Source organism: Carassius carassius, chromosome 3, assembly GCF_963082965.1.
Source record: "Carassius carassius chromosome 3, fCarCar2.1, whole genome shotgun sequence".
Classification (NCBI taxonomy): Eukaryota; Metazoa; Chordata; class Actinopteri; order Cypriniformes; family Cyprinidae; genus Carassius; species Carassius carassius.
In genome coordinates, this window is record NC_081757.1 from 39,896,563 (window position 1) to 39,923,977 (window position 27,415).

Sequence of the window (27,415 nt, forward strand, 5' to 3'; positions counted from 1 at the left end):
ACCTTTAAATGCAGTCTTCTAGAGTTATATATGTACCTGAGCAACATCTTAGTACCAAAATACACAAGTAAACGCTGATACGGTGAAGGTGAAATGAAACAATGTTTACAAGCTCGGCTTCTGTTTCTACCACAGATACTTAATGGAGGCTAAACTGCAAAACCTTGGCTTACAGCATGACTGACCAAGTTTACTCAGTGTAAAAAAGTCTTTTTCAATGTTTCAAAATTTTCAAAGAATTATTTGAATTTACTGTGAATTTAAGTTAAGCCTGTAAAACCTAATATGACAATACCATATTTTTTATGGTAAAGTTTAGGCAACCACAGCTGCTGGTATTTTACTGTAAATGTTTTTTTTAGATTTCTATTTCAAATAAAAGTTTTTGAATTTCCTATTTTAAACAATCTGAAAAAATAAACGCATCACACTTTCTAAAAATTTTAAGCACTGTTTACAACACTGTTAATAATAAGAAATGTTTCTTGAGCAGCAAATCTGCATATCTGAATAATTTCTGAAGGATAATCGGAAGAATGGAGTAGTGATGCTGGAAATTCAGTATTGCATCACAGAAATATATTACGTTAAATTATATTTAAATAGAAATCAGTTCTTTTTATCTGAAATACAGTTCCATAAAAGCAGCTTTGGTGAGCGTCACAGACTTGATGCTAAAAAATCGGACCCCAAGCTTTTCAACAATGTCAAGAGACTGTTTTTGTAAAGTGTGTGTCACAGATACGTGTCAAAAGGTGAGCAAAATGATTGACAGGTGATCCTCACCTCCTCTTGTGCAGAGGTCAGATTCTCCTGAGTGGCCCGCAGGTCTGCCGTCAGTCTCAGAACTGTCTCATCTCTACTGGACACCTGCCAAACACACAGCTTTTACTCGACATGAACCCTTACCAGACACTATCAAAGATACCGAAGTATGTGGTGCGGTGTACCTCGTCCTGCTCTGCGAGTCGCCTGCTGTCTTTCTGCTGGATGTCACAGTTCAGCTCAGCTGCTCTGGAGCCCAGGAGATCCCTCTGATGTTCTGCTTCCTGTAGCTCACGCTGCAGCCTGGAGACTGTGGACTGTTCTTCCACCAGTTGTTCAAACACATACACAGAAACAGAGATGCAAAGCTTCTTTATGCAGGTCAAGTTGCATCATGCCGGTCAGTGCATGTGTTTATATACAGTACAGACCAAAAGTTTGGACACACCTTCTCATTGAAAGAGTTTTCTTTATTTTCATGACTATGAAAATTGTAGCATCACACTGAAGGCATCAAGGGCTATTTGACCAAGAAGGAGAGTGATGGGGTGCTGCGGCAGATGACCTGGCCTCCACAGTCACCGGACCTGAACCCAATCGAGATGGTTTAGGGGTGAGCTGGACCGCAGACAGAAGGCTAAAGGGCCAACAAGTGCTAAGCATCTCTCGGGGAACTCCTTCAAGACTGTTGGAAGACCATTTCAGGTGACTACCTCTTGAAGCTCATCAAGAGAATGCCAAGAGTGTGCAAAGCAGTAATCAAAGCAAAAGGTGGCTACTTTAAAGAACCTAGAATATGACATATTTTCAGTTGTTTCACACTTTTTTGTTATGTATATAATTCCACATGTGTTAATTCATAGTTTTGATGCCTTCCGTGTGAATCTACAATTTTCATAGTCATGAAAATAAAGAAAACTCTTTGAATGAGAAGGTGTGTCCAAACTTTTGGTCTGTACTGTATGTGCAGATCATGAAGGCTGGAGAGGGTGTAGCAGGTGGTGTATCGATGTGGATCAGTCTTATCGCTGATCTAGACCTGCTTGCTGCTTTTCTTTCAAAACACATTACACTGCACTCGTTTATTCCAATTGAGCAGCAGACTACTGGATAAACAATCAACACAGCTGGAGCAAAACTGATAAAAACAAAGACGAAAAAGGCACGGTGGTGAAAACAATTACATTTAGGAAATTCCGAAGTACTTTCTCACATTGAAAACGGCTTAAACTTCTTGTTTCAACATAGGAAAGAAAACACTTGTCAAGCTGATCATGGGGTTATTAACATCACAGGGTTAGTTGGTTGTTGTGCATTTGATGTTCATGAGCCAAGATGATTAGATGCCCCTCTACAATTTTCAGATTCCAATACCCTTGTGAAAAGGTATAAACTCTGCATCAAAACCTAGGGAGATGCCTATAATATTGATTTGAAATGTTGATAACAAATATAAATAAGTCATTTAATGCTGAACATGCATGAAAATTATAAATAAATTGTATTTCACCTCAAATATTTATATTACTGTATGTATATAAACACACATTCTTTATCAAAAAGAAGTTAACACTTTTTATTCAGCCAGGATGCACTGAATTGACAAAAAGTGACAGTACAGACACAAAAAACCTTTGACCTTTGTTTCATCAAATAATGATGAAAAATGAAGGTAAATCATAGTTTCTGGAAAAAAATTTGTAATAATCATAAATGTTTCTTGAGTGTTTCTTCAATGTTTCTTCAGCAAATCAGCATATTATAATAATTCCTGAAGGATCAGGTGACACTGAAGACTGGAGTAATGATACTGAAAATTCAGCTTTCAGCTGGGTTATGCTTTATTTTAAAGTGTCCTTATTATACGTTACTATAATATTAACAACAATACATTAGGCATAAATACATGCAAGTAACCCTAAGTCAAACTTTAATTATAACCCTAACCACACAGTAAGTATGTGTAGTTAATATTAATATTACTCAGTACTTAAATATATAATTACACTGTAACAAGGACACCTTAAAATAAAGTGTAACCCAGGTTTGCATCCCAAGAATGAATTAGATTTCACAATACATTCAAATAGAAAACAGGTATTTTAAATGATAATAATATTTAGATGAACAATATAATTACAACAATATTACTGTGTAATAATGTGTGTGTGAAGAACTGTAGTTTGCTGCTCGTGTCAGTCTTGCAGTTTGTCCTCACAATGACCCATCTGACAGACCCAGCAGGGTTCAATCCAATCAAAACAAAGAAAGGAAAAAAAAAAAAAAAATTATCTTCCGTTTCTATATAAAGACAGTACTGGAATATGAAGTTCCATCATTTCTGTGCCTAGATGCAATCTGGAAGCAGGACAAATTGCCGATTTAAGGAAATGGTTCAATTTTTTAGGGAGCGAGCAGCAGCCTATCTCACATTAAATGGCAAATTGGATAACGTGGGCTCAAACCACTTCATCTGTTATTATGGAAATTATTGTGGATTACACATAATTATCTGCTAAAGTACCATTCCCCCCTTTATTCCAAACACAATGATCCAACTTCAAAGAAAACATGATTCTAGCATCTTTCTGTAAGTGGATGTAGGATATAAAGCAGAGAATAGATGGTCTAATCAAATTACCTACAGTAATCATAAAGGAAGACCCAACACAACACAAATTGAACTAGCAGGGGTCCTTGAAATATTTTGTAAGAATTTAGGCTGGACCAGTTTTAAGGGTTGGTATTTAGGGTCATGTGAAGGACACAAGTGACCTTGATCTGATTATTTATTTATGTATTTATGTAGTGTTCCTGTAGCTCAAATGGTAGAGCACTGCACTATCAAGCGCAAGGTTGGGGGTTTGATTCCCCGGGAACACATGATATGATATGTAAAAATTGATAGCCTGAATGCACTGTAAGTCGCTTTTTCATAAAAGCGTCTGCTAAATGCATAAATTTAATTTAATTCTTTTTTTTATGTTGGAAAACATAGTCTTAATCCAGATTATTGGCCACTGACTACTGTAAGTATGCAATTTGTGTTCTATTTCCTCCAAAGCTATATTATCGGAAATGATAATAGTGCCATTTTCAAAAACATGCACTTTGAAACCTTTTTGTTTTTTAAATATGCGTTTTCAGTCCCCAAAATGTTGTTATCATGTAAACAAACAGGTAAAACGCATAAAAAGTTTCCAGTTTTTAGCTGGAAATGTTGTGTAAATGACCCCTAAATGTATTAGTGTGAGTATAAGTGTGTGTGGAGGAGCTCAGAAAGATCATTTCCTGTACTGGTCTCTTCTCCTATACTTCTGATTGCACACTAGTGTGAAGCTCAACTTAATTGGCCCCCAGAGTGCTGATGTGTGAATGGAGAGAGGTCACGGGGTCAAAGTCGGGAGAACTGTTGACCTCTAGCCATCCACATGCACCCTGTTCTTCCTCATTTATCTCCTTCCAGTCTTGCCACCATTCCCTATCACAGCTCTTCACTTCTCACCATTCTTTATGTCTTTATATCTATAACCTTCCTGTGTCATCTTCATTTTCCTTCTTACATTTTTCCTAGCTTTTAACAGTTTAAAGCATGCAATTAATTAAATATGTTTAATACCCTTATTTTTATATATATTTAATATAAAATAATAACTGCTTCATTCCGTTTGTATGATTTCAATGATTTTCACTAATCACACATGAATATTAACATAGCTTCTGTTAAATATGTGAACCAACTGACTGTAATTTTGACCTTTGATGCATTAATTCTAGTGTTTTGACCTCTGTCCTCACCGCAGTACGGAGTTTATCCACATGATCCTGTAGGCTGCGGATATTCTCCTGCTGTATTTCCAGGCTGTCCTGGGCCTGCTGGAGCTGTGTTTGTGTGTGCCGGAGGTTCTCCGAGACGGAGTACCAGCACTCTTTCCATTCCTTAAGCTCTTTCTCCTTCTGGTCAAATCCAGCCTTTTCCAGCTCTTTCTGCAGCTCTACGATCAGCTCTTCTGGATGCCTGACCTACACATACATGTAAAGGAAGCTTCATACATGCATGTACAATGGCCACAAAACATAATTGGACAATTAAGCCAAATGCATAAATGTTATTGGATTAGATATGAAAATATCAAACCAAGTGCCATTTATTTTTTTACCCTATTATGAATGCTGTATCATATTTTAAATACAAATTTCTAAGGCCTAAAAATAAATCAAAATACTCCACCTCCACCAGGTTGTGATACACTTGTTTTTTGTTTGTTTATTTTGTTGTTAAAATGTTTTAAATGTTTTTATTAGTAATATTTCAAGAAAAATACTTGACTGAAGCAACATACGTTTACTTAATTATCCATACATTATTATTATTATTATTATTATTATTATTATTATTTAAATCATGTTAAAACCTGAGTATCAACATGATACATCCGGCTTTTGATGAACAATATATGTTTATTTGTACATCTTTCAGTCATCAATGTATTGGATTGCATTATATGTTTAAAACTACAAAGTTTTGATCATTAAACTAAGCATTTAATTATCATTTGACTAAGACATTATTGGGAGATATCGAGTGACAGCTTATATTTATATGAATTTGATATCAGAAGTTTTATCTTTCTATCAGCTCGTGCAATAAAATGCATATTTTTATTTTTATTTTTTATAGTGTAGACTGACTTGCTGTCTTCAGTTTAGATACATATCTACTCTGTTAGAGATTTGGTCCAGTTACATGTGCTGAGACATTGAGCCATGGTGCTCAAGTGGGAAGCTCAAGTGGGAACTCAAGTTTGAACTCAGTTTGCAACATTTCCTGATATCGTCCATTTTTGCCATCATTTTCTGTCCTAACTCTCACTGTGCACACACATAAAAGTAGCAAGAAAGTCAATAAACTTATCTGAAGATATTTAAAGACCATATACAGCATGTCCATCACAGCTTTAAGCACAAATATATATGCAGAAGCCTTAGCCTGAATCCTCATTAAGACATTCTATATTTATATAAATCTTTTAATGAATGTTGCATGCCCCGTGACTGATGCCCATACACACACACAGAAGTTAGTTTAGAAGTAACCTTGTCCATCAGCTCTTAAACACAACATCTAGTATCTTTAATGAGTTTTCTCAGACATTATCTCCGAGAGCTGTGTTTTTTTACGAACTGATGGACTCCTGTGGTGAAAGGTTCAGCGCATAAAAGTGTATGCGAATGAAATGAACATAAGTAAGTGTGAAAATATACTGTGGCGGGCACCTTGGTGGACCCCTCTATTAATCAAGCTGTCTACACTCTGTTTGGAAAGTAATCTTGTCCAAGGAGCAGAGGAAAATGCAGTGGTAAATGGCAGTTGGCTGCACTTTAAAGCAGCTACTTTACAGAGGTCTCAAAGCTCATGGAGGCCACACTGTAAAAACAAGAGCATCTGAGCACTCGCCCTCAGGTTACCCTCACCCAAACATGGGTTCAGCATACCTAAAGCCAAAAGTATGCTTTTCTTGTCTGCATTTTCTCCATCTCCACTGTCTGTGACATTCACAGTCTATCTGACTTGTGCATGGACAGCAACACAAGTGATTTGAGTGATTAAAAGAAAGCTCCACTAAATGGGTCAAATGTATCCATCAGTGCTGAACATCAATGGAGTAAAATTTAAAATGCTTGTGCACTCAACTGTGAGCAGAACGTTGAAAATAAAACATACCTGGGTCTTAACCAAGCGGCAACATCCTGCTTTCTCTAGTGAAGCCAACAAGGAAGTAAATAAAAATAAAATTCATCGACTGGCCACTAGAGGCTGACTAAAAAAGGGAGTCAACCCCATAGACTCCCCATGTTAACATGCCAAAAAATGTACAGCAAAAAACAAACAAACAAACAAACTTTACAGCCTGGTACAAAATATTATTTTGTTCTATATAGCTAATTTTGCCCTTCATGACAACTGTGAGGAGGGTGAATTTCTTTATAAATCATACGATTAAATTATATTAAACCTTAAAGTTCTGCATAATTAAGGGCGTGGCCACATGAGTGACAGGTAGATTGCTGCTGCTGACACTGCCATCGAGGTAGGTGGGCATTGCATTAAGCAATCAGCTCCTGCCTTTTTGCCCATTTTCGATGATTCGATTGAATGTTAAACTATTATTTATAATGTAAACTAGGCTTGTAATTTACATGCATTCACACATAAACGGAAAAGATTATCCTCTTCACATGGGCAAAAACGTCCTTGGCATAACATCAGAGTCAATAGGAATACTAAGGTCTGTTTAAACTGACTAGTGTAACCTTTTATATGTTTGGTTGGCTGTATTTTATTCTGATAATGATCAGACTGCGATGTAAGTTTAAATTGCTAGAATACATGCGTGAGAGGCGGCGGCGCAATACAATTTGGAGTAAGAAGCAAAAGTGTTTACTTTCATTTGTGCACACTCACAATAAAAACGTCTCAAGGTTATGCATGTAACCATGGTTCCTCGAGGGAACGAGATGCTGCATCAAAACTCTATGGGGAATGCCTTTTGCGTGAGCGACTCTGAATATTGTGTGCAATCTGTCCAATGGAAGGACATGACGTGACGGGCAAGGTGACATTGCGACCAGGAAGCTATAAAAGAGCGTGCTCAGCACAAGTAACCACCTCCAAAAGCTCCTCATACTGAGGTGATTGGGGTGGTGAATCCCCTACGACAATCTCCACACATTGATGAAAGGCGAAGTGTTAATCCTGCTCCCCGGGGGGAAGAAACCACAGAGCGTGCTTCCGAACCCAGGTATTGGGAATGCGGAACTGGCAGATGAGGAAGGAGATATGGAGTCGCCCATCTCCATTCCCTCCAGCAGATCCACCTGCAGACCCCACGAGTGCAGCTGCCATTCTGCCTCGGCAGAAGCGGGGCCAGCACTGTGGGGAATGAAGGCTCCCTCCTCGAGAGCCGACTAAGCATTCTTCGATCCAAGGCAGACTACTGACAGACTTGTGCTGTTGTAAAATAAAGCAAACAAACGGAATGCTTTGAGTTGTCATCCTTTTCTTTCCATGAACTTATGGAGTCCCACCACACTTCTGTTTTAAATCCGTTATCTTAATAAAGTCAGCTATATTTAGCATATTTGTTTATTTTTTTGTTTTATAAAAACAAATTGTCATTTTTATGTTAGGCCTATTACTCATATAGGCTATACATTTTCCTTAGAGCATCCTATTTTGTCCCAGGGATTGAAAACCTGTGCCCTAGGCTAGTTAGGTCCATGTAGAAACTTGTGAACGATGCTCTTGTTGTGGCGTCACCGTTTAGTGACATCATTGAATGCTCTGGTTATAAATCCAGCAATTATTTATTCACAAATTATAAGCTCTGATTAAGTCTAGTTTTAAAAGCTTTGTTTATGAGAGGAATAATAGGTTAGCTGTAAAATGTTATCCATGCTTTTGGATGCTGTTCGAGCCCATAGCCTACGTTCATGCGGCTTTGTTCTGGTTTGCCGGTTGGTCACAAATTTCCACAAATTCAATAATATTTATGCACTGTTTCTTCACCTAAATCCTCACCATCTAACCCTCTTATTTTGCAAGTTTATTTTATTGTCTTTCACTTTTAATCAGTTTTCGCATCTCCTACTCTGGTAAACATGCAGGAAGATTTCATGAATTAAGAATTCGTTCTATTTATTATTTTGTTCCTTCAATTCAGTTAAATCATGAGTTAAATAAAGGAATAAAATTAATGAAACATGAACAGTTGCCACAAATTAATAAGTCGTAGGAATGAATTAACAAGTTGTAGGAATGAATAGACTATCTGTCCTGTGTTATGCAGACCTGCAAAGTGCACGATATGAAACAATTATCTGGTGAAATGAATTGGTTACTATATTTCTATTGCTTTCCATGTTGAAGAACTTTGTGTTGTTTCTATTTTAATGTACTTTTAAAGTTTAAATCACATTAAAAGCTTAATTTGTACATTATGAATGAATGATGATGCATTTATATACAGTCACCGTCACTCACAGCAGCTCGAGCTGCATGCAGCCCGAAATTAAATAGGTTAACCGACCATCGTTAGCTTTAATCGGTTGCATCTCTTAGCGAAAATTAATCGATCATCGATTAATCGTTGACATCCCTACTCTGAAGTATCGCATTTAAATGGATAAATTCACAAAGAAATTATATCAAAATGCCCATCTTGGTAAGTATCCTACAGCAGACATAGCCAGCTGAACGTAGGCCTACTGTATCAGTGCACTGGATCAGTGCATTCTCTTAAAGTGACAGTCTTTATATTAATCAAACAAGAAAAACAAAGAAATCACTCACTGCTCTTGATTGAAAATCTTTTTTAACTTTAATAAAGAACAATCTTTAATTTATACCAGTCCAATATGCAATGCTGTTTTACATTTGATTACTTTATTCAATTTCTGTACCTAAAAACTAATGCTAGACCTCCTTAAAAAAACTGAAAATCACTGTCTATTCTATTTGTGTCTTTACTCTATTGTATTTATTTGTGCTGTTGCTTGTAGTTAGATACAATAATCTTTTTTTTTTTAACGTTTTTCCATAAACATAGCACATACTGAACCATTCCGAAACCGTTTCTCTAAAACAGTGAAACAAACCGAACCTTGAAAAAGTTAAACCATTCCACCCCTAGTATCCGCACATACGCTGTTTACGTTCAGTGGGTATTCTCCAAAATGGCGCTAGAGTGATGTGGAGGACATGAATTGTTGAATAAGTTTTTTTTTTTAAATTCTTATTTATATATTTTATTAGTATTGTTACTACCAAAAAGCCACAAAAGGATGCTGGGGGGTACAGAGAAAAACGGTGTAATAATATAATATAATACAATATAACAGAAAATATCACACACATATATATATATATATATATATATATATATATATATATATATATATATATATATATATATATATATATATATATATATATATATATATATATATATAAATTGTTGCATTTATATTTTAGGAAGAGAGACCCTCTTGACTAGTTGTTTTAGAAAAAATATGTAATTTTGCAGCTTTTCAATAATGGCCTGTTGAGCAGTGACTGGCATCAGCTGTACCTCCTGAGTCTGAGATCAGGCCCCTGCAGCACATTAATATTAGATTTTATTTTAGGGCCAGTCCTAATATTAGATGTTGTTTTGATCACTGGCGATTGTGTATGCGTGCATGTGGGGTCTTTGTGTTGCTGCAGCTCTAATTCAAACTATGGCGAGGTTATGACTTCCACTTAACTAAAGTGAGGAAAACATTGCTTAGAAACTAATAAGCAGTGGATTGTTGAGAGACCTTGTCCTTGAGTTGCTCTTCTCTCAGTCGTTCCAGCTCCTCGGCCTTTACACAATCCTGCAGCAAAAGTGAGGGAAATATAAAGAAAACAGAGAGATGCTGAGGGATGAATGTGTAAGAACAACAGGAAAATAAAATAAAGGAAATGCACAGTCCTTCAGAGTGTCCTAGAGAAGATGCTCTACTTGATCTTTTCTCCACAGGTAAACTACAGGAGAATGCAACAATGGATTCTTGTTATTGTGTACATTGACTGATATCCTCTATTTTTCTTATTCTTTTGTAGTGGAAAACAAAAGCAAGGTCTCATGCAAGGTGTGAGCGTTAATCACAAGCATTGCAACACACATTGCATTATTTTTATTCTTGGCATGTTTTATAAAACATGCTCTGATGATTGGTTTAGCAGATAACCAAAAAAATAAACCCAAAAATAAAATAAACAATGAAGCAATGAAACGTGAAAAAAACAGAAGGCTGTCTTTATCTAGGCTACATAGCAAACTGGAACTACGGGTGCTGGTCATATAATTAGAATATCATCAAAAAGTTGATTTATTTCACTAATTCCATTCCAAAAGTCAAACTTGAATATTATATTCATTCATTACACACAGACTGATATATTTCAAATGTTAATTTTTTTTTTAAATTTTGATGATTATAACTGACAACTAAGGAAAATCCCAAATTCAATATCTCAGAAAATTTGAATATAACTTGAGACCAATACAAAGAAAGGATTTTTTTTTAAATCTTGCAAAGCTACAGTTCTGTGCAAAGTTTCAGGCACTTGTGTAAAAATGCTGTAAAGTGAGGATGCCGTCAAAAATAATGCCATACATTGATTTTATTAATTATCTTCTATTAACATTTGGTGTGACCACACTATGCGTTAAAAAAAGCTTTTGTACTAGGTGCACTTGCGCATTGTTTTTCAGGTAGCTTTTCAGGTAGGTTTCTTGAAGTGTCTTGGAGACATTGCCAGACTCCTTGTGCAAACAAAAATCTCATTGGATTATTACAATTAATGGCAAAAATAATCTTTGGAAATGTAAACTGATATGTACTACTGACAGACTACAACAAAAGATACAAATAACTGACTTAAAACCACTTTTTTGGTGAAAATACTAGTGGCCTAAGACTTTTGCACAGTACTGTATATGCTCATTATTAGATTACAGTTATATTTTTATAGATTACATGATTACATATTATTCACACAATGGCAGTTAATTATTAATAATTTGATTTGCCCTCATTTCTTCCCCTTAAATATTCCTTTCTAAAATTCTACCACTTTTAGTTCATTCATGAACCCCAGTTTGGGAAATTCAGGACTAATGTTATGTTTAATACACTTCATGATGTCGATAACAAAGAATGGAATATATTTCTGGATCAAAAGTAATCTAAACGTAATTAAAAAGTAGTCAGTATACATTACCTAACATCTGTAATCCAATAAATTACATTACAAACGATAATTTCTGTCATGTAATTTGTAATCAGAGACAGACTACAATTAGTAAGTAATCTACCCCGCACTGCTAATACAGTATGTACCATTTAGATGTAAATGTACCTTTTTAGCTTTTTTACCTTAGGGTACCACCCCAGTGACAGCTTTGTATGAGGTGGAGATAAAGCTGAGAAACCATGCTACTTAGTATGATCCCTGAGCTTCCTCTTAACCTGTGCATTTACTTTACCAATACTGTGGGACTCAAAAATGAAAGGTCCACTACAGAAAGCAGCAGATATTCAGAGCTCATTTTATTGTGCTGTGTATAACATGCTGTTGCGTTCTGAGCTTTGAGCATCATGAAGAGTACAGCGAGAGGCTTGAGACGAATAAGGGTGAGACGTGTCAAGGATTTCAGAGACCTAGCAGACCTAACCATCAGGGAGCGTTTTACTTTTTAAAAGAAATAAAAAAAATTGCAGATAAAAAAAATGTGAACTTCAAGCTCTCTGTGACCGGAGGTACATCCTTACGTTTTTGCATGGCAAATGTAAAAGTGTACCCCAAAGTGCATGTACAGGAGGCTATTAAACAGGGTTTTGCTGACCTCTCTCTCCTTTTCAAGCAGTGCCAGCGTCTTGTCAACTTCTCTTTGGAGTTCATCAATCTGCAGCACTTTCAGACGATGCTCTTCTTCCTACACACACACACACACACACACACAGACAAAGGCAACTGAAGGTGAGACACACTGGGAGGAAAGATTTTGTTAAAAGTGTCAAGCGGATGCCTTTGCATAATGCATATCACACCTTTGAGATGATCCATTAGCAGGTTGTGGTGTGGGAGCCGCTAAATAAGCTGACTTGACTCCACAGAAAAGACACAATATCCTCTCTTCCTTTCTTTATGAGTGAACAGTGGATGAACAATCAAAGCCCGGTGGGTTTAGATTAGCCTGAGCGGGGCCTAGTCATGAGGAGACCTTTAACCCTCGCCCCCCATTTGTTCCTTCTATCCAGACACTGATTTATAATTTTAATATATCTAATTTCCACCGCAGCGGCGCTTTCCAAATGTCATTTTCCAATTTGTGTCAAACCGCGTGACCATTTTTCTTAATACGGCTTATGACAATCTCAGCGGCAGGGCAGATATGCAATTCAGATGGAGTGTCATACAGACACGGACGTAGCCGCCTGTTGCCTGTTTGTGTGTTTATCTTTATCAATGGCTCGACGTTTTGGGAGGGGATCGCAGCCTAAGAAGCAGCTTGTTTACGACGGGGGAAAGATTGGGTTTGCTGAAGAAAATGGCTGCAGGGGACGAAAATAATAATTGGCCCGTAAATCTGGTAATTATGTTTACCATAATAAGAGTTATGATGGCGGTAATGATAATCTATTAAAATATGCATCAACATTAAGGGATGGAAATGGAATGTGGGATGGGCTCATGGTAGTTATATGAATATTTATGATAATTAAAACAGGGCCTCCCCCTTTTGAGCAGCACGGACTCTTTTCACAGACTGCGATGATGCTTTTCCATGCTTATTTATCGTAAAAAAATAAATATATAAAAAATTATTGTACATTTATAACACTATACTTTGTGTTATATAACACTGGTATTAAATTATAGATAACTAGTTAGAGTGTTTTAGCACAGCGTCAGAGGAAGTGATTATGCAATATAATTGTTGTGGTTGTGCATGTAAAATCTGGTCAATTTGTTGTCAGTATTCCACTTCCAATTCCAATATTCCATTCCACTTGTGTCTTCAACACACACACACACACACACACACACACACACACACACACACACACACACACACCCACACACAGTTTGTGTGTGTGTGTGTATATATATATATATATATATATATATATAGATAGATAGAGTTAGAATAATTTCAATAAAGAATTAATCCAATAAAACCATGACCAAACCTCACATTAAATGATACATTATATCACTGACTAAAGAAACAAATAAACAAAAATATTATTCTTATTATTTTTAAGTTTCCAGATTGATAATATTTATCAGTCTTCCATGACCCCCAGAATATTTAGTTGTATGAATGAATATGTAAACAGCGAAAACATGAATGAAGTTATTAACAAACAAACAAACAAAACATGTTATTAGCTTCATTCTGTTTTTTTCACACTTAAATGTGGGTAAGATCCATCAAAAAACATTATATGCTGTTGAATGTTTGGCCATCATGTTAGCTTACTTGTCCATGAACAACTTCTTTCTACTCCTTTTTGTTTACACAGATTTTCTTCTTCGCGTGTTTTTGGATCTGGAGATGCTGTACTATTTCATTAGGTCTTTAACAGCGTCCCCTTACATATGTGAAAACAGTGAAAACTGTCTCAGGTTACATATGTAACCATAGTTCCCTTTCGAGGGAACGAGACACTGCGTCCTCTAGGGCAGTGGTTCCCAAACTTTTCCATTCCACGACCCACCTAGACAAGTGTAATCTATTTCATGACCCACCACAATATTTGAGGAAAAAAAAGGTTGATATTACTTTAAGCCTAATCTTACTTAAAAGTTTGATGACAGAAATGAAGTATTTAAGAAAAAAAAACTTTTTATTTTAGAGTAGGCCTACACCTGAAAAAAATCACTATTAATATTTAAGTTTTAATTTTTGTTTACAGACTTTAGAATATGTAGTGTCCATAAAAACGTTAAACAGGCTCACTCCAGTGAACTGTAATCTGCGCTGCTGTGTTTTGTTGCAGAAAATGCATTCACGATCCTTCCGTGTGTGTCGGTGAGAACGGAGCACAATCCAACACTTTTTTTAGAAAAAGCATAAGAAGCAAAGCAGAACTATCTAAAACTGTTTGGAGATTAAAATAATTGTGAAATAGGTAAAAAATAATAATAAACATGTGTCTCGTTTTAAATAAACAAAAAAAAAAAAAACTGGATGACATTAAGTTCAGGCAGAAATTTATTTTAGCAATGGTTAAATTAATGTTCAGCAATATCTTCAAAAGATTTCTGAACTTTGGCAAATTTTTCTCTAAAAAGAGATGATACGTCAAGGAGTATTGCATTATTTTTTTGTGCATTTTGTTATGTGGAAATGTTTAAATCTTGTAGTGTTACAATTAACCCTGCGTTTGTGCACTGCTCACCCTGTACATGTGAAATGCTTTTTACAAACCGTTTCCCGAACGAAAAAAGTGCACAGAGCTCAAACGGACGATAGAAATGAATGAACATGGCCTACCTGAAACCGTTTTCGTAACATTTGTTTTCTGGTGTATGCAATCTCATGCGGAATATAGTGTATTGAAGTGAGCAAGTTTTTCTCTTTTAATAATGCGGACCGATTGAACCTTTTAATGACATTGCTCTGAGACCTTCACTGTTATTACAACTCGTGCGCGCCCGCGCTTCAAAACACGCAAAGCACGCGGACTTAATTGCAATTCGAAAATCACACTAAGGATATTGCAGTCCTTATTAATGTTGGTGGGCTATATCATTGTGACGAGTGGGTTCCCGGTTCCCGCCTCCTCCTTCCCGTGATTGAGAAGTTTTTAATGTGTTAGACTGGTGCCGAAGCCTGGGAGGAAGGAGGGACGCGCTGCCGAAGATCCCTCGGCACTGAGGTGAATCCGCAGTGCCATCGAGTAGGGCGAAGGAGGATGCTCGAGGCGGTGGGCTGGAGTGAGTTGCCGGGGAGACGGACGCTCCTCTTTTGTATCCTTCCGATCTCCTCCGTGGTTCTCGAGACTGGTGAGTCGAGCAGGTGTCGCTCAATTCCAATCACTCCACCGGCCTCGCACCGTTCCCACTCGTCACTTTCGTGCAGCCCTAGACTGAACTGTGTGTGTGTGTGTCATTGAAACGCAAATTTAGCTGCAGCCAAGTGACTTTGTGCGACCCACCTTGTTCCATTCTGTGACCCACAAGTGGGTCGCGACCCACAGTTTGAAAACCCCTGCTCTAGGGGGTGCTTTGGGGAACACCTCGTCGTGACCCGTGTCTGAAGCATACATTGAAAAAACACCAACTTGTTGGCCAGCGACAGCCTCCGACGTCACTACCGGCGCGACTATAAATCAGCACCGGGAGAGCACGTCGTTATCTTCTTGGTCTGAAGCTTGCGTCTGAAGCATGGCAGGGAGCTAGAGGATGCAGTGTCTCGTTCCCTACTCAGGGAACTATGGTTACATACGTAACCTGAGACAGTTCCCTTTCGAGGGAACTTCGAACTGTGTCCACTAGGGGGCGCTTTGGGGAACAGTATACCCACGCCGCCATGCTGAGGGGAGTGCAGGCCAGAATCATGGCCAGCACTAAGTACCAACTCTACCATTTCCATGGGAGTTGCCCCTGGGACGTTTAGACGGCTGTCTGTGACAGTACCCCTTATGGCCAAAAGGCCTAAGCTACATACCCAACTTAATTGTTAGGGCCTCGGCCCAGGGTAGAGCTGAAGGCTTGGAATCAGGAAAGATTCCTTTAAATGGATACGGCTAAGAACCTAGCATTTCTACCAAGTCTTGCCTGTCACACAGGGGCTACCTCTAGCTTACGCATAAGCTTGCTGAAAGAGCTGTCTCAACAGTTCTCTAGTAGCAACACCCTGTTAAGATGGGTATCCGAGGATACATAGGTGGAGTGGTGCCCAAGATGAACGGGGCTTTTACCAACTCAAGAAAGGGCACGAAGCAACCGCGCGAAGCCCTCACCATATAGGATTTTAGAAAGAACGCAGAATACTAGCGTGCGAACTTACCACAGTGTGGATTTCTGAAAGTGTGCAAAGACTTCACGTGCACACTTACCATAGCATGGATTTTCAAATACTGTTCTAAGGAGGGGCTCTCGTGGCACTCCGATAGAGCAGCTCATAGATGGAATAGTGTATCTCAAAAAAGTATGATGGAGAGTCATCAACTCGATCTATGGAAACAATACTGGAGTGCTCTGGGGAAAAAAATAGAACTCAGTCTCATACGAGAGGAGAACTCCGGGCTCAGAGTAGCGCGCTCATAGGCGACCCTTTTTTGGAAAAAGGGGAGCGCTGCTAAATTACCACAAGAATCACCCAAATAGCCCCTCATGTTGAGGGAAGCGATGCTTGAGGTGTATAAACAAATACACACTGGCTGAATGGAGCCCAAGGAACCAAGGTCTTATCATCTCAAGAAAGGGAACGAAGCAGAGCGTGCAACCCTTATCGTAAAAGATTTCAGAAAGTTTGCAGAGTCTTGCGTGCAAACTTACCACTTGTGGATTTTTAGAAAGTGCGCAAAGTGTTCACGTGCACACCGACCACCATGTGGTTTTGAGAAAGTACACAAAGCTTAGCTTGTGTACTTAAAGGTTCCTAAGCATCGCACAGGTGAGGCAAGCTCAATTTTACAAACCTCGGGCGAGGGGAGCATCACCTGAGGCAGCATATACAAGAAGACTTCTGTAACTGCAACTGTAACTGTAACCACCTCCACTTCCCGGTAGATGCGACAGCACCCCTAAGCGGCCAGGAAACCCCTCGGGGTGACCTGGCCGGACATCCATGAAATTCCCTGCAGTGCTGTGCCAGGCCTGATGATCAAGGAGGCTCTCTCAGAAACCTGTGATCTCAGCCGCCTAATACCGGAACATGAAGCCGGATGGCTGCTGCTGGCGAATGTTTAGTAAACACTGTAATTGAGCACTGCAACGGAAACTCACAGAGTTTATTAGTAGACACGTAACCACCAGCAATTAAATACACATAAGTATATACAGAGAGGGTTACATTTACTCACCCACCCTCCTGCGCCAGAGCCCCGCTCAAGGGGCGCCTCCTTTTAGTCTAGACCATCAGTCAGGTGGTTGCTATGAACATAGAACCATAAAAACATTATAGGTCCAGCATAGGAGACTGTTATGCGAGAGGTTTCCACCTAACCTGAATCAGGTGGAGAGCTGGTGGTTACAGGGGAATTAGGAAGGGGAGGATAAAAGCAGAAGTTAACCCTCTGAAGTCGATTAACGCATATACGCGTTATAAGGCTATTTTCTCCTGATAACCTCTTAGACTCCAGAGGGTTAAAAATCCCTAAAGGAAACGAGTAGATACCTCGGTATCACTCCGATTCGGACGAGAATGCTGCCTCGTCTAGATCATACCCCTTAGGTTCTGCTTACCTCCTTAACCCCTGCCCGCAGGTGGGGGAGGAGTGCGAGTTGCGACACTAGCCTTCTGTGCCCATCTTTGATCCTCAGATCGAGACAGGCCAGGACCCCTATGTTGTTCGGGCTCAGACCCGGACCTTCGTGGAATGAAGGATCTGAAAGCAGCAGAGCGCGCCTTCGTCTCTCTGAACTTCTCAAATCGCCATCTCAACGGAAAAAGCGAAAAGTTCAGAAGGCGAAACCTCCGCATCGAGCAGAAAGCATTTTCTTTCCTCCCGATGTCTGCCATGTTCATCCACAGATGTCTCTCCGCTGCCACCATGGCCGCCATAGTCCTGCCCATGGCGGAGACGGCCTGCTTGTTAGCACGGAGAGAGATCCGTGGTGCGGCGCAGCTCAGCTACCTGATCAGAAAAAGGCCCCTGCCTCTATCCAGATCTCTTAGCAGATCAGGCTGATATGCTTGAAGCACCAGCATTGTGTGTAATAAGGCCACAGCCTGACCTGCTACTTCGTATGCCTTGCCATTTAAGCGAGATGATTTTCTGAAGGGGCTAAGATGGCAAGGAGGGAGATTAAGAGAGGATGTTTCCCCTGCAGAAAGAAAAAAATTTCACAGATAAAAATTATTTATAAATTATTTAGCTCTTTCTACAGGGGGCATTCCCTCCTAGCTGCTTTCGCGCATCACCTCGATGTCGGCAGATAACTTTCATGCCGAAACCGATGGATGCGAGAAGAAAACGACATCTTTCATTTCTTTTTAATCTCTGTATGGAGATCATACACAAATGAAAGGCTCACCTGAGCTGGAGGGCTATGGTCAAAAGGTAATTTTCGCTCAATAAACTCCAAAAGCTCTACATAAGCAGGGCAGGAGAATTGAGAAGGCTCAGCCTCAGCTTCTTCACCATCCTCAAATATCTCAAATATATCATCCTCCCGAGGCTCTCTCTCGTCCGTCGCCCTTTTTTTTTTTTTTTTTTTTTAACGAGCGCTAAAGGGAAAGTCCCTCTTTAAACCATTCAGACAGATCCACCTGTATTCTCACAAGCTCATTTTCTTCCACGCCTCAGCAAGGACAGATCCTGAACTGAGGGAAGCAGATGGCTGCCTTTTTTTTTTTTTTTCAGAAGAGAGACGAACGAGAGTGGAGCATTTTCCATTGAAAAAGCGCTCACAATGCACGCAGATTGCCTCCTCAAAGACATCGCGTGCGTGCTCTTCACCCCAAAAAATTTAAAAGATCGCGTGTGTCATCGCGTGTCAAATAACGCCGACACAGATGCTCACATCTTCTAAACGCTTGCTAGTTGTCGCCATGATAAACAGAGAAAGATCGCCCTTACCGGTTCTTTCAGATGCACGCTTCAAACAAAACAGTCAGTGAAGATGAAGAAGATAATGACGTGCTCTCCCGGTGCTGATTTATAGTCGCGCCGGTAGTGACATTGGAGGCTGTAGCCGGCCAACAAGTTGGTGTTTTTTCAATGTATGCTTCAGACACGGGTCACGACGAGGTGTTCCCCAAAGCGAGAGGACGCAGTTCGAAGTTCCCTCGAAAGGGGGCAGTGATTGCTGGAATAATTCGTCAATAATGGGGAAGTGCCATATCTTAAATTCTAGAAGATTTCGTCAATGGCAGGAAAATTATTAAAATGGCTTATTACGATCTCAGCACAAGGATGAATATGCAGTGTAGATGGAGTGTCGCACAGCCAAGGACGGAGTCGCCATGGCCTGTTTGAGGGTTTATTTGTCTTTATTCAATGAGGCAAATTTGACATATTTTTTCTTCTGACCAGTGTAATCAATCTCTCAATAATTTGTCATAGAAAAGTCATAGAAATCCTATGGTCGATTTTATCTTTTGGTACTGGAGCAAATGGGAGCACATACATTATTTCTGTTGTAGTTTCCATTCACCACTATAGTAGTTTACCCAACTATACAAATTCCACTTCTGAGAAATGTGAAAAGGCTCATGGGAAGAAAGATTTGGCAGTGGTACCCTGAGGTTGGCACGGAGGAGCTCCTCTCTGACGCCATTGAGCTGCTCTTGAAGGAAGGATCTCTCTTTCTTCCACTCCTCTTCTCTCGCTTTCAGCTCCTCTTGTGCCTCCCGGAGCCAACACCATTCCTGTAGGCACATACACATACATTATGGGTCATACAAAAGTTTAAAAGCGAAGGAAATGGATTCTGTGATCCCTCATTTTGGCCAAATTCAAAGGCCCCTTACTGTACAGCCCCTTAGCTAACAGTAGAACAGTTCACCTCTTCTGACCTTTACCTAAAGCCTTCATCCGGCTATTGACCCACACTGTCTTGCTTCTCATTCAAAAAAGAAAAAAAAGGCAAAACATAAAAGGAACAAGTTGTCGGAAATGAAATTTCAATTCATCCAGTCCCTTTATACACTGGTGCAAGAGCTGGCGAGGAGAGCAGGGGGATCAATAGTGTTTAGACAGCAGAGCAGATTTTCTAAGAGCCGAATCAATAGGAAGGAGAGAGGGAAAAATACCTCGGCTTTTCTTTGGGTGTTGCAGTAAATACGTACAAATCAGTGGCCTTAGGCTAAATGGATTGACCAGCCGTTTCCGACTCCTGTGCTGTAAATAAAGATCTATTGGGAAAGCTGTGCCCGGGTCCCTGAGAGGGTGAAGAGACAGCCACTGTGCCGAAGCACTCTCACACACACCTGCATTTAACCTGGACACACGCGGTGAACTGACACACTCAGAAACCGCCCTCAGACGTGACATCATTGTGACATCATTAATCATGCGCTGCGGTGATCCCAACAAAACACTTACTGCTGTTTTTCTAACTTTGGGTCTCAGGGCTCTTTTATTAAAGCTAACAGATTTCAGATATATGAAGATCGGATTAAAAATTACTTTATCATGCCTTTATTATTAACTTTAGCTATTTTTCAAAGGCCTTGACCTTTGAATGTACAGGCTTGTTTTACCCTTGTCCCAGATCCAGACTATCCATCTTCAACTATGAAAATCCATCATAAAAACATGAGGTTGTGGCATCATTTTCAGCATGAACAATTACTGATTTCCCCATGACTTCTTTTTTTTCTGAAAAAATAATATTAAAGGTAAACAAAGTAAATCAAGGTAAATAATAAAAAAAATATATAAATATATATTATATAAATATATTTTTAATTGTTCATTATTTCCAATCCAGCTGCTATTTTGTTAAATTATGCAAAAATACTATAATAATATTTAATTGTGAACAATGAAATAAACTCAGGTGAGAAAGATAGATGGTTTTATTTATTATTATTATTACATTTTAATGTTTTAAATGTAGTTTATTTTACAGAATGTTAGTAAATATATGCCATTTGAGATTTGGTGGGAATTTGACACTTATGGTCTCAGACTTTTGGATCTCACTGTAAATGTATTTTACATGTCCACCCAGCACTTCTGAATGATAGTTCTCACTCCATTTACAGCTGTTGCAGTGAGAAGAGTGATCCTTAATGAAGAGGTTGAACTTGGCCACTTCTGTGACTTTGGTCTAATTACTGACGAACACCACAGGCTAGCGAGGGCAAACTGTGCAGAAGTGCATGATATATGAAAGTGCTCCGTACTCCTCAGCCAAAACAAAAACATATCACAAAAGCCAAAGCAATAAAAGTACCGCCTCACTCCAAAAGAAAACATTAATCAATAAAATGAAGAGAAATGTGGAAATAAAAATATGAACTGTGCTGTTGACCCTCGCAGCAGGACTGAGGGTGGACTCTATGAGTTGCCATGTTTGGTCAGGTAACATGGATTAAGATCTTCTACACAGTGTCATGATCAGCCCATTCCACAAAGTGAATGAGTGAGAATGACTGAAAAATAAAATAAAATAAATATAAAAATGATGTATGTAAAAAGAATTTTGTTATATGCTTTAATTAGTTTTTTTGTCTTTTTAAATTTTTTAATCTGATTTAGTTTTAATAATTTTAAATACTTCAACTTAAATGAAAGAATATATAAAATTCTGTACATAAATCATTTTGTTATGCTTTATTTACATATTTTTTGTATATATATTTTTCTATTTAGCTTAAACTTATTATTTTATTCTAGTATTTTAAATTTTCATAATTCATAGTATCAGTGTGTCATTACCACCAGTACAAAGTTGAAAATTTCTACTTCCCAAGCTGAACTGAACATGGAACATGCTAAGGAACAATTTTATTAATGAACACAGGAAAAAGGGACATCACAGTTCAGCTAAACACCCTCTCAAGAACATTACCTTAATGATACAATTCCTCACACCTGATCAGAGCCAGAGAGAACGAAATGAGTCAAAAAATACATTCTTTGACCCAGATTCCTTGATTGGAGAGAGGTATTAAAAAGCACATTTTCAAAGTCTGTCTTAACAACCCAGGAAAGTTCAACTTCTTAAAGTTTTTAAGTGGACATATTCAAACTAAAACCCACTTGGATTTAATATAGGCCATGTTTATTGCATTGACTCATGCAACTACATGTTCAGTATATGTATTTGTTAAGTATTGACTTCATTACATGTTCATTAGTGTTGATTGTTAAAGCAAGCATTACTATTATTAATGCTCTTGCTAATTATTACATGGTTCTAAAATATTTTATTTTGATTGGTTGAGCATGGCATTCTGTGGTCAAATATTTTGAAAATGACCACTTTATTGTATATGTGACCATATACAATAAATGTCATGTCATGTCGTTCCAAACCCGTAAGACATCCGTTCATCTTCGGAACACAGTTTAAGATATTTTAGATTTAGTCCGAGAGCTTTCTGTCCCTCCATTGAAGCTGTGTGAACGGTATACTGTCCATGTCCAGAAAGGTAATAAAAACATCATCAAAGTAGTCCACGTGACATCAGAGGGTCAGTTAGAATATTTTGAAGCATCAGAAATACATTTTGGTCCAAAAATAACAAAGATTACGACTTTATTCAGCATTGTCTTCTCTTCCGGGTCTGTTGTAAGTACGACTGCTGTGACTGTTGATGTACGCAACTGCAACGTTTTCTGGTGCGCTTATGGAAGATAACACGTCAGCAGCGCCACTGCAGTGTTGTGAATGCGATCACAACAGTTATTTTTGGACCAAAATGTATTTCTGATGCTTTAACAAATTTTAATTGACCCTCTGATAACACATGGACTACTTTGTTGTTTTTATTACTTTTCTGGACATGGACAGTATACCGTACATACATTTTCAATGGAGGGACTGAGAGCTCTCGGACTAAATCTAAAATATCTTAAACTGTGTTCTGAAGATAAACTGAGGTCTTACGGGTTTGGAACGACATGAGGGTGAGTCATTAATGACATAATTTTAATATTTGGGTGAACTAACCCTGTAATCCAATGCTATAAAATGCATGACAGATTTGTATGGTTTATCATCAGACACTTTGGAAACACAGAGCTCCACTGGAGACATTACATTCATCCAAACAGTCCTAACTATGAGGTCCGTCTGCAAATGTTTCCTCAGGTCCAGACAGTACCTTGTGTCCAGAGGCATTCCAACATGCTGCTGCCCTGGGCCATTCTCTAAGTGCTCTTTACTCTGAAAACACAGCTGGTCTCTGGGGGCCAAGATGAGTGCGGGGCCTCCCAGACCTGCACAACACTTTGAATAATAAATCCATACATCAAAAGCACACGTCAGAGCTTGATTCACTGTGGTAAAGCGCTGAGGTATTCGCTTTAATAACACGGGCTGGAGTCAGGCACTTGTTCTTTCCCGACAAATATGAACAAATCAATTAATTCCACTGACATTCCCACCGAAAGCACACAATATAAATTTTATGAGGCCGTGACTTTGGTGTTTTTGTTTTAGGAAGAAGGGGTGAATCATTTCTTACTTTTATGCCCTAATTTCTAAAATATTCCACCAGCTAGCACATTTGTTTTTGTTGACAACTTCTTATTATTAAAAGGTTATAGGATCTGGAGCACAGGAGAAAGACAAGAAGCTCGAGCTGAATCTCTCCGTTACCAGAATGCAAAAGGTGCTCTATCTTCTGCTGTTGATATTCTGCACATAATGACGGATAGAAGCATCAGCCTTCCCTATCAATTCCCAGAGACTTATGCCGCTTCGCTTCAAGGGTAAAACATAGTTCAGACTCGTAGCGCTAGTGCTAATGGCCGTGGGAAGGAATCAGGGGAGTCTGGTTGGAAACACTGAAGGATGACAATAATAGTGATAAGAGAATAGGAAATAACTAGAATCTTTTAAAATGGACTTGGTTTACACTACCATTCAAAATTTAGGAGTCAGTAAGATTTCTTCATTTTTTGGAGATAAATTTCTATTGCAACGCTGCATTTATGGTATACCAAAGTATACCAGATAGCCAACCAAAGTGTAAAGTTGTAAAGTGAAACACCATGACACCAGTCTCAATCTTGACCCAGAGCCCAGTCCATTATCACCCCGATGCGCGGAGCCAAAGCCTGAGCCCACTGCAGACGGAGTGCCAGTGCCTGTCACGACCAATAAGCTATCACCAAAGAGAGTGACAGAGCTGAAGATCACCCCAGAGCCTCATATTACCACTGATCAGGTGCGAGATTCAGCAACTGAGCATGTGTATGAAGCAAGGGAGCGCAAGTGCTTTGTGAAAAGCCATGCCCACTGCACCACTTCTGAGGGTGAGCTGCAGCAGAACTCTGAGGACTTAATTGACTTTAATACTGAATTACCCTGTCTTCAGTCATCATCTGGACTCTCTTCCTGTCCTAATATGGCCATGGAGGCAGTTTATGAACTGTCTATCTGCCCTGAGCTGTCTGTCTGCCCTGTCACGACCATGGAGATGTCCGCTGCATTCCTGCTATTGTAAGTCGCATATCTGGTGTGTGTGTGGGCAGCACGCACCATCCCTGAAAACCCTGGTGTTCACAAATTAAGTACTCTTCTTTAGCCCGTCGACCCAGTGGCTCCACCATGGCTCCAAGCTCCCTTCTCTCCACTGTGGCCCATCAGTCCACCAGCTCCGCTGGGCTCCCTCATCCCTCTGGCTCCACCTTGGTCAGTCGTTGAACATCTGCCACCTTGGGACTCCACTCCTCTGGCTGTGCCTCGTCCCTCTGGCCCTCTGGCCTTGTCAGGCTCCTCCTTCCCTCCGGCTCCACCGTGGTCCTCCGTTTCCCTGGCTCCGCCTTGGCACTCCGGATACTCCCCGTTGCTCTGGCTCATCGGCTTTCTGTCTCCGTCTCCATTGTGGGTTGCCGTCCTGGTTGTGGCCAAGGTCCTGTCTGTGGCCAGGGTCCTGTCTGGCTCCTCTTGCTCCTAAGCTCTGTTGGTCGTCCTTCTCCCGGTCATCTGGCCACCTCCTGAAAATCCTCCTGTCTGTCTGTGCCAACCTTTCACCATCCCCCCTGCTGTCTCCCAATCCTTCCTTTTCTACGGCGTGAGGTTGCGCCTTCCAAAAGTTCTAATTTTGTTCTAATTTTCATCTTTCGTGTTCCTTGACCTAGTTTCTGTGTCCCTTTAATTGTGTCATTATGCGCAGATGTGTCTTGTCAATTATCCTCATTTACTCTCCCATATAAATTGTAGTCAGTTCAGTGTTTCTTGGTCGTGTCTTGTTAACGTGTACATGTTTCCTATGCCTTTCTTTTATGGATTACACTGAGTGGCTAATATTAAAGACTTTTACCTTCATCTTTGTGTGAGTTCATTCTATAAAATAACTGTGACATTGTGTTTCTTATTTATTTGCTTCCACAATGTTTGCTGATTTCCAGTTTTGTGTACCTGTTTAAACTTTGAAAGTGAAAGTTATGTGACATTCAGCCTTAGTATGGTGACCCATACTCAGAATTCATGCTCTGCATTTAACCCATCCAAAGTGCACACACACAGCAGTGAACACACACACTGTGAACACGCACCCGGAGCAGTGGGCAGCCATTTATGTTGCGGCACCCGGGGAGCAGTTTGGGGTTGAGTGCCTTGCTCAAGGTCACCTAAGTCATGGTATTGCCGGCCCGAAACTCGAACCCACAACCCTAGGGTTAGAAGTCAAACTCTCTAGCCACTAGGCCACAACTTCCCCAGCCTAAGTAAGTATTGTGTAGCCTAAGTAATTTGTTCTTTTATATTGAGCATATAGCATGGGGTATTTTTATTTGTTTTGTTAATAAAAGTTCTGCGTTTGATGTTGTATTTTATTGTTGCTTGAATTTAATTGACGCCGAATTTCCGCTAATTTGAAAGTGAAAGTAAAATGTGCATGGCACTTTTACAAGGTATTTACAAAAAAACTAAAAAAAGAGAAGGAAGAGAGGGAAAATTCAAATGAACTTACTCCCCATATGGTGATACCTGTATTACTGGTGTTATCACACGTCGATTAAATGGTGGGAATATTTCCTAACCGTAACAACCCTGCTAGAGATACCAGAGAATTGTACTGCAGTGGTTTTGTTGAGTGAGTGCAAAACCTAAGACTAGTTTAATATTTAACAAACAATTTGATTGACATCAGCTGACCCAGAGGGAAACTTGTTCAGGATGAGGAGCTCTAACATATGATATGATGCTGTGTGTATGTGCAAAAAAAAAAAAAACGCACAATATGGAACCATTTACCCACTTAAAAAAAAAAACATCAAAAAAAAAAAACGATATTGTATTATAATGCTACACAGTGGCCAAGCCATTTAAAATCCTTTTAGGAAAAGCGGCCCTGTGTCTTTCAAATGTTTTGTTATTGGTTTGCAATGGTGAGTCGAATGCTCAACTTTTTTGATAATTACTGATACTCAGTCATCAGGGATTTTTTTTTTACCGCTGCGTTTGGTTCAAGCAAAACACCTAGGAATAGTTTGCAAAAGTAGGTTTTCCAAAAAATCCAAAATAGCAGAAAATGTCATAATAGAATCCAACAAGTGTGTTTTGTTTGTCTTGAGCCAAGGTTTCCCATGTTATAAGAGACTTGATTCTGCACCGAATGGTTTAGCAAACCTTGGTGATGTTGTAGATGGTGTGTGTACTTGTTTCAGGTGTCTACTCCTTAAAGTTTGATCACTTTTATTTCAGAATGCTGATCTTTAAAAATCTTAACAATTAAAGGACTAGTTAAACTAAAATATAAACTAAATTATTATCTTGAATTGGTCAAACATTCTGAAAAACTAGATTTTCTTTGCCATATAGTTCTAGCTTACTGTAATCACAGTGAGCTAGACTGTGTTTGCATTAACCTAATGTTTACCTTTCCAGCATGGCAGTATCTTGGTTTTCATTGTTTTCAGTGGAGCTAATATGTCATTTTTGCCGGTTGATGACCAGAAATGTCCAGCTAGGATCACCGTGTTAAAACATCAACCATTGGTCATCTGTTTTTCAGCAGCATCTCCCTTTGAATTTTACTTCTCTATCCACTGTCTACTAATGCTCAGTTCATAAATATTGTCTTATCGCTATTGTCATCATCATCATTTTTCCCCAATACTCTCCCAGACAGGGAAATTCTGAGGCAATTACCGAAGTGACAAGTGAAATGGGAACAAGAAGCCCTAGAAAGAGATGGTTACCATGGAAACGGTGCGAGGGGATCAGATTACATGTGTGGTGGGCAGGTGAACCCCC

At 39.2% G+C, this 27,415-nt stretch overlaps 1 protein-coding gene across 4 annotated transcripts in view; it reads right to left on the reverse strand.

Annotated features, from left to right (window-relative positions):
* LOC132126830 (trichohyalin) overlaps window positions 1-27,415 on the reverse strand; it is a 215,925-nt gene that overhangs the window by 46,582 nt on the left and 141,928 nt on the right. For all 4 annotated transcript variants that reach the window (XM_059538393.1, XM_059538384.1, XM_059538376.1 and 1 more), the window contains 6 exons: window positions 19,776-19,904; window positions 12,201-12,290; window positions 10,126-10,182; window positions 4,564-4,788; window positions 951-1,082; window positions 787-870 (listed from right to left, as the gene is read on the reverse strand). In XM_059538393.1, the coding sequence (XP_059394376.1) occupies window positions 787-870; window positions 951-1,082; window positions 4,564-4,788; window positions 10,126-10,182; window positions 12,201-12,290; window positions 19,776-19,904 (717 nt within the window). The remainder of the gene's footprint in view (window positions 1-786; window positions 871-950; window positions 1,083-4,563; window positions 4,789-10,125; window positions 10,183-12,200; window positions 12,291-19,775; window positions 19,905-27,415) is intronic.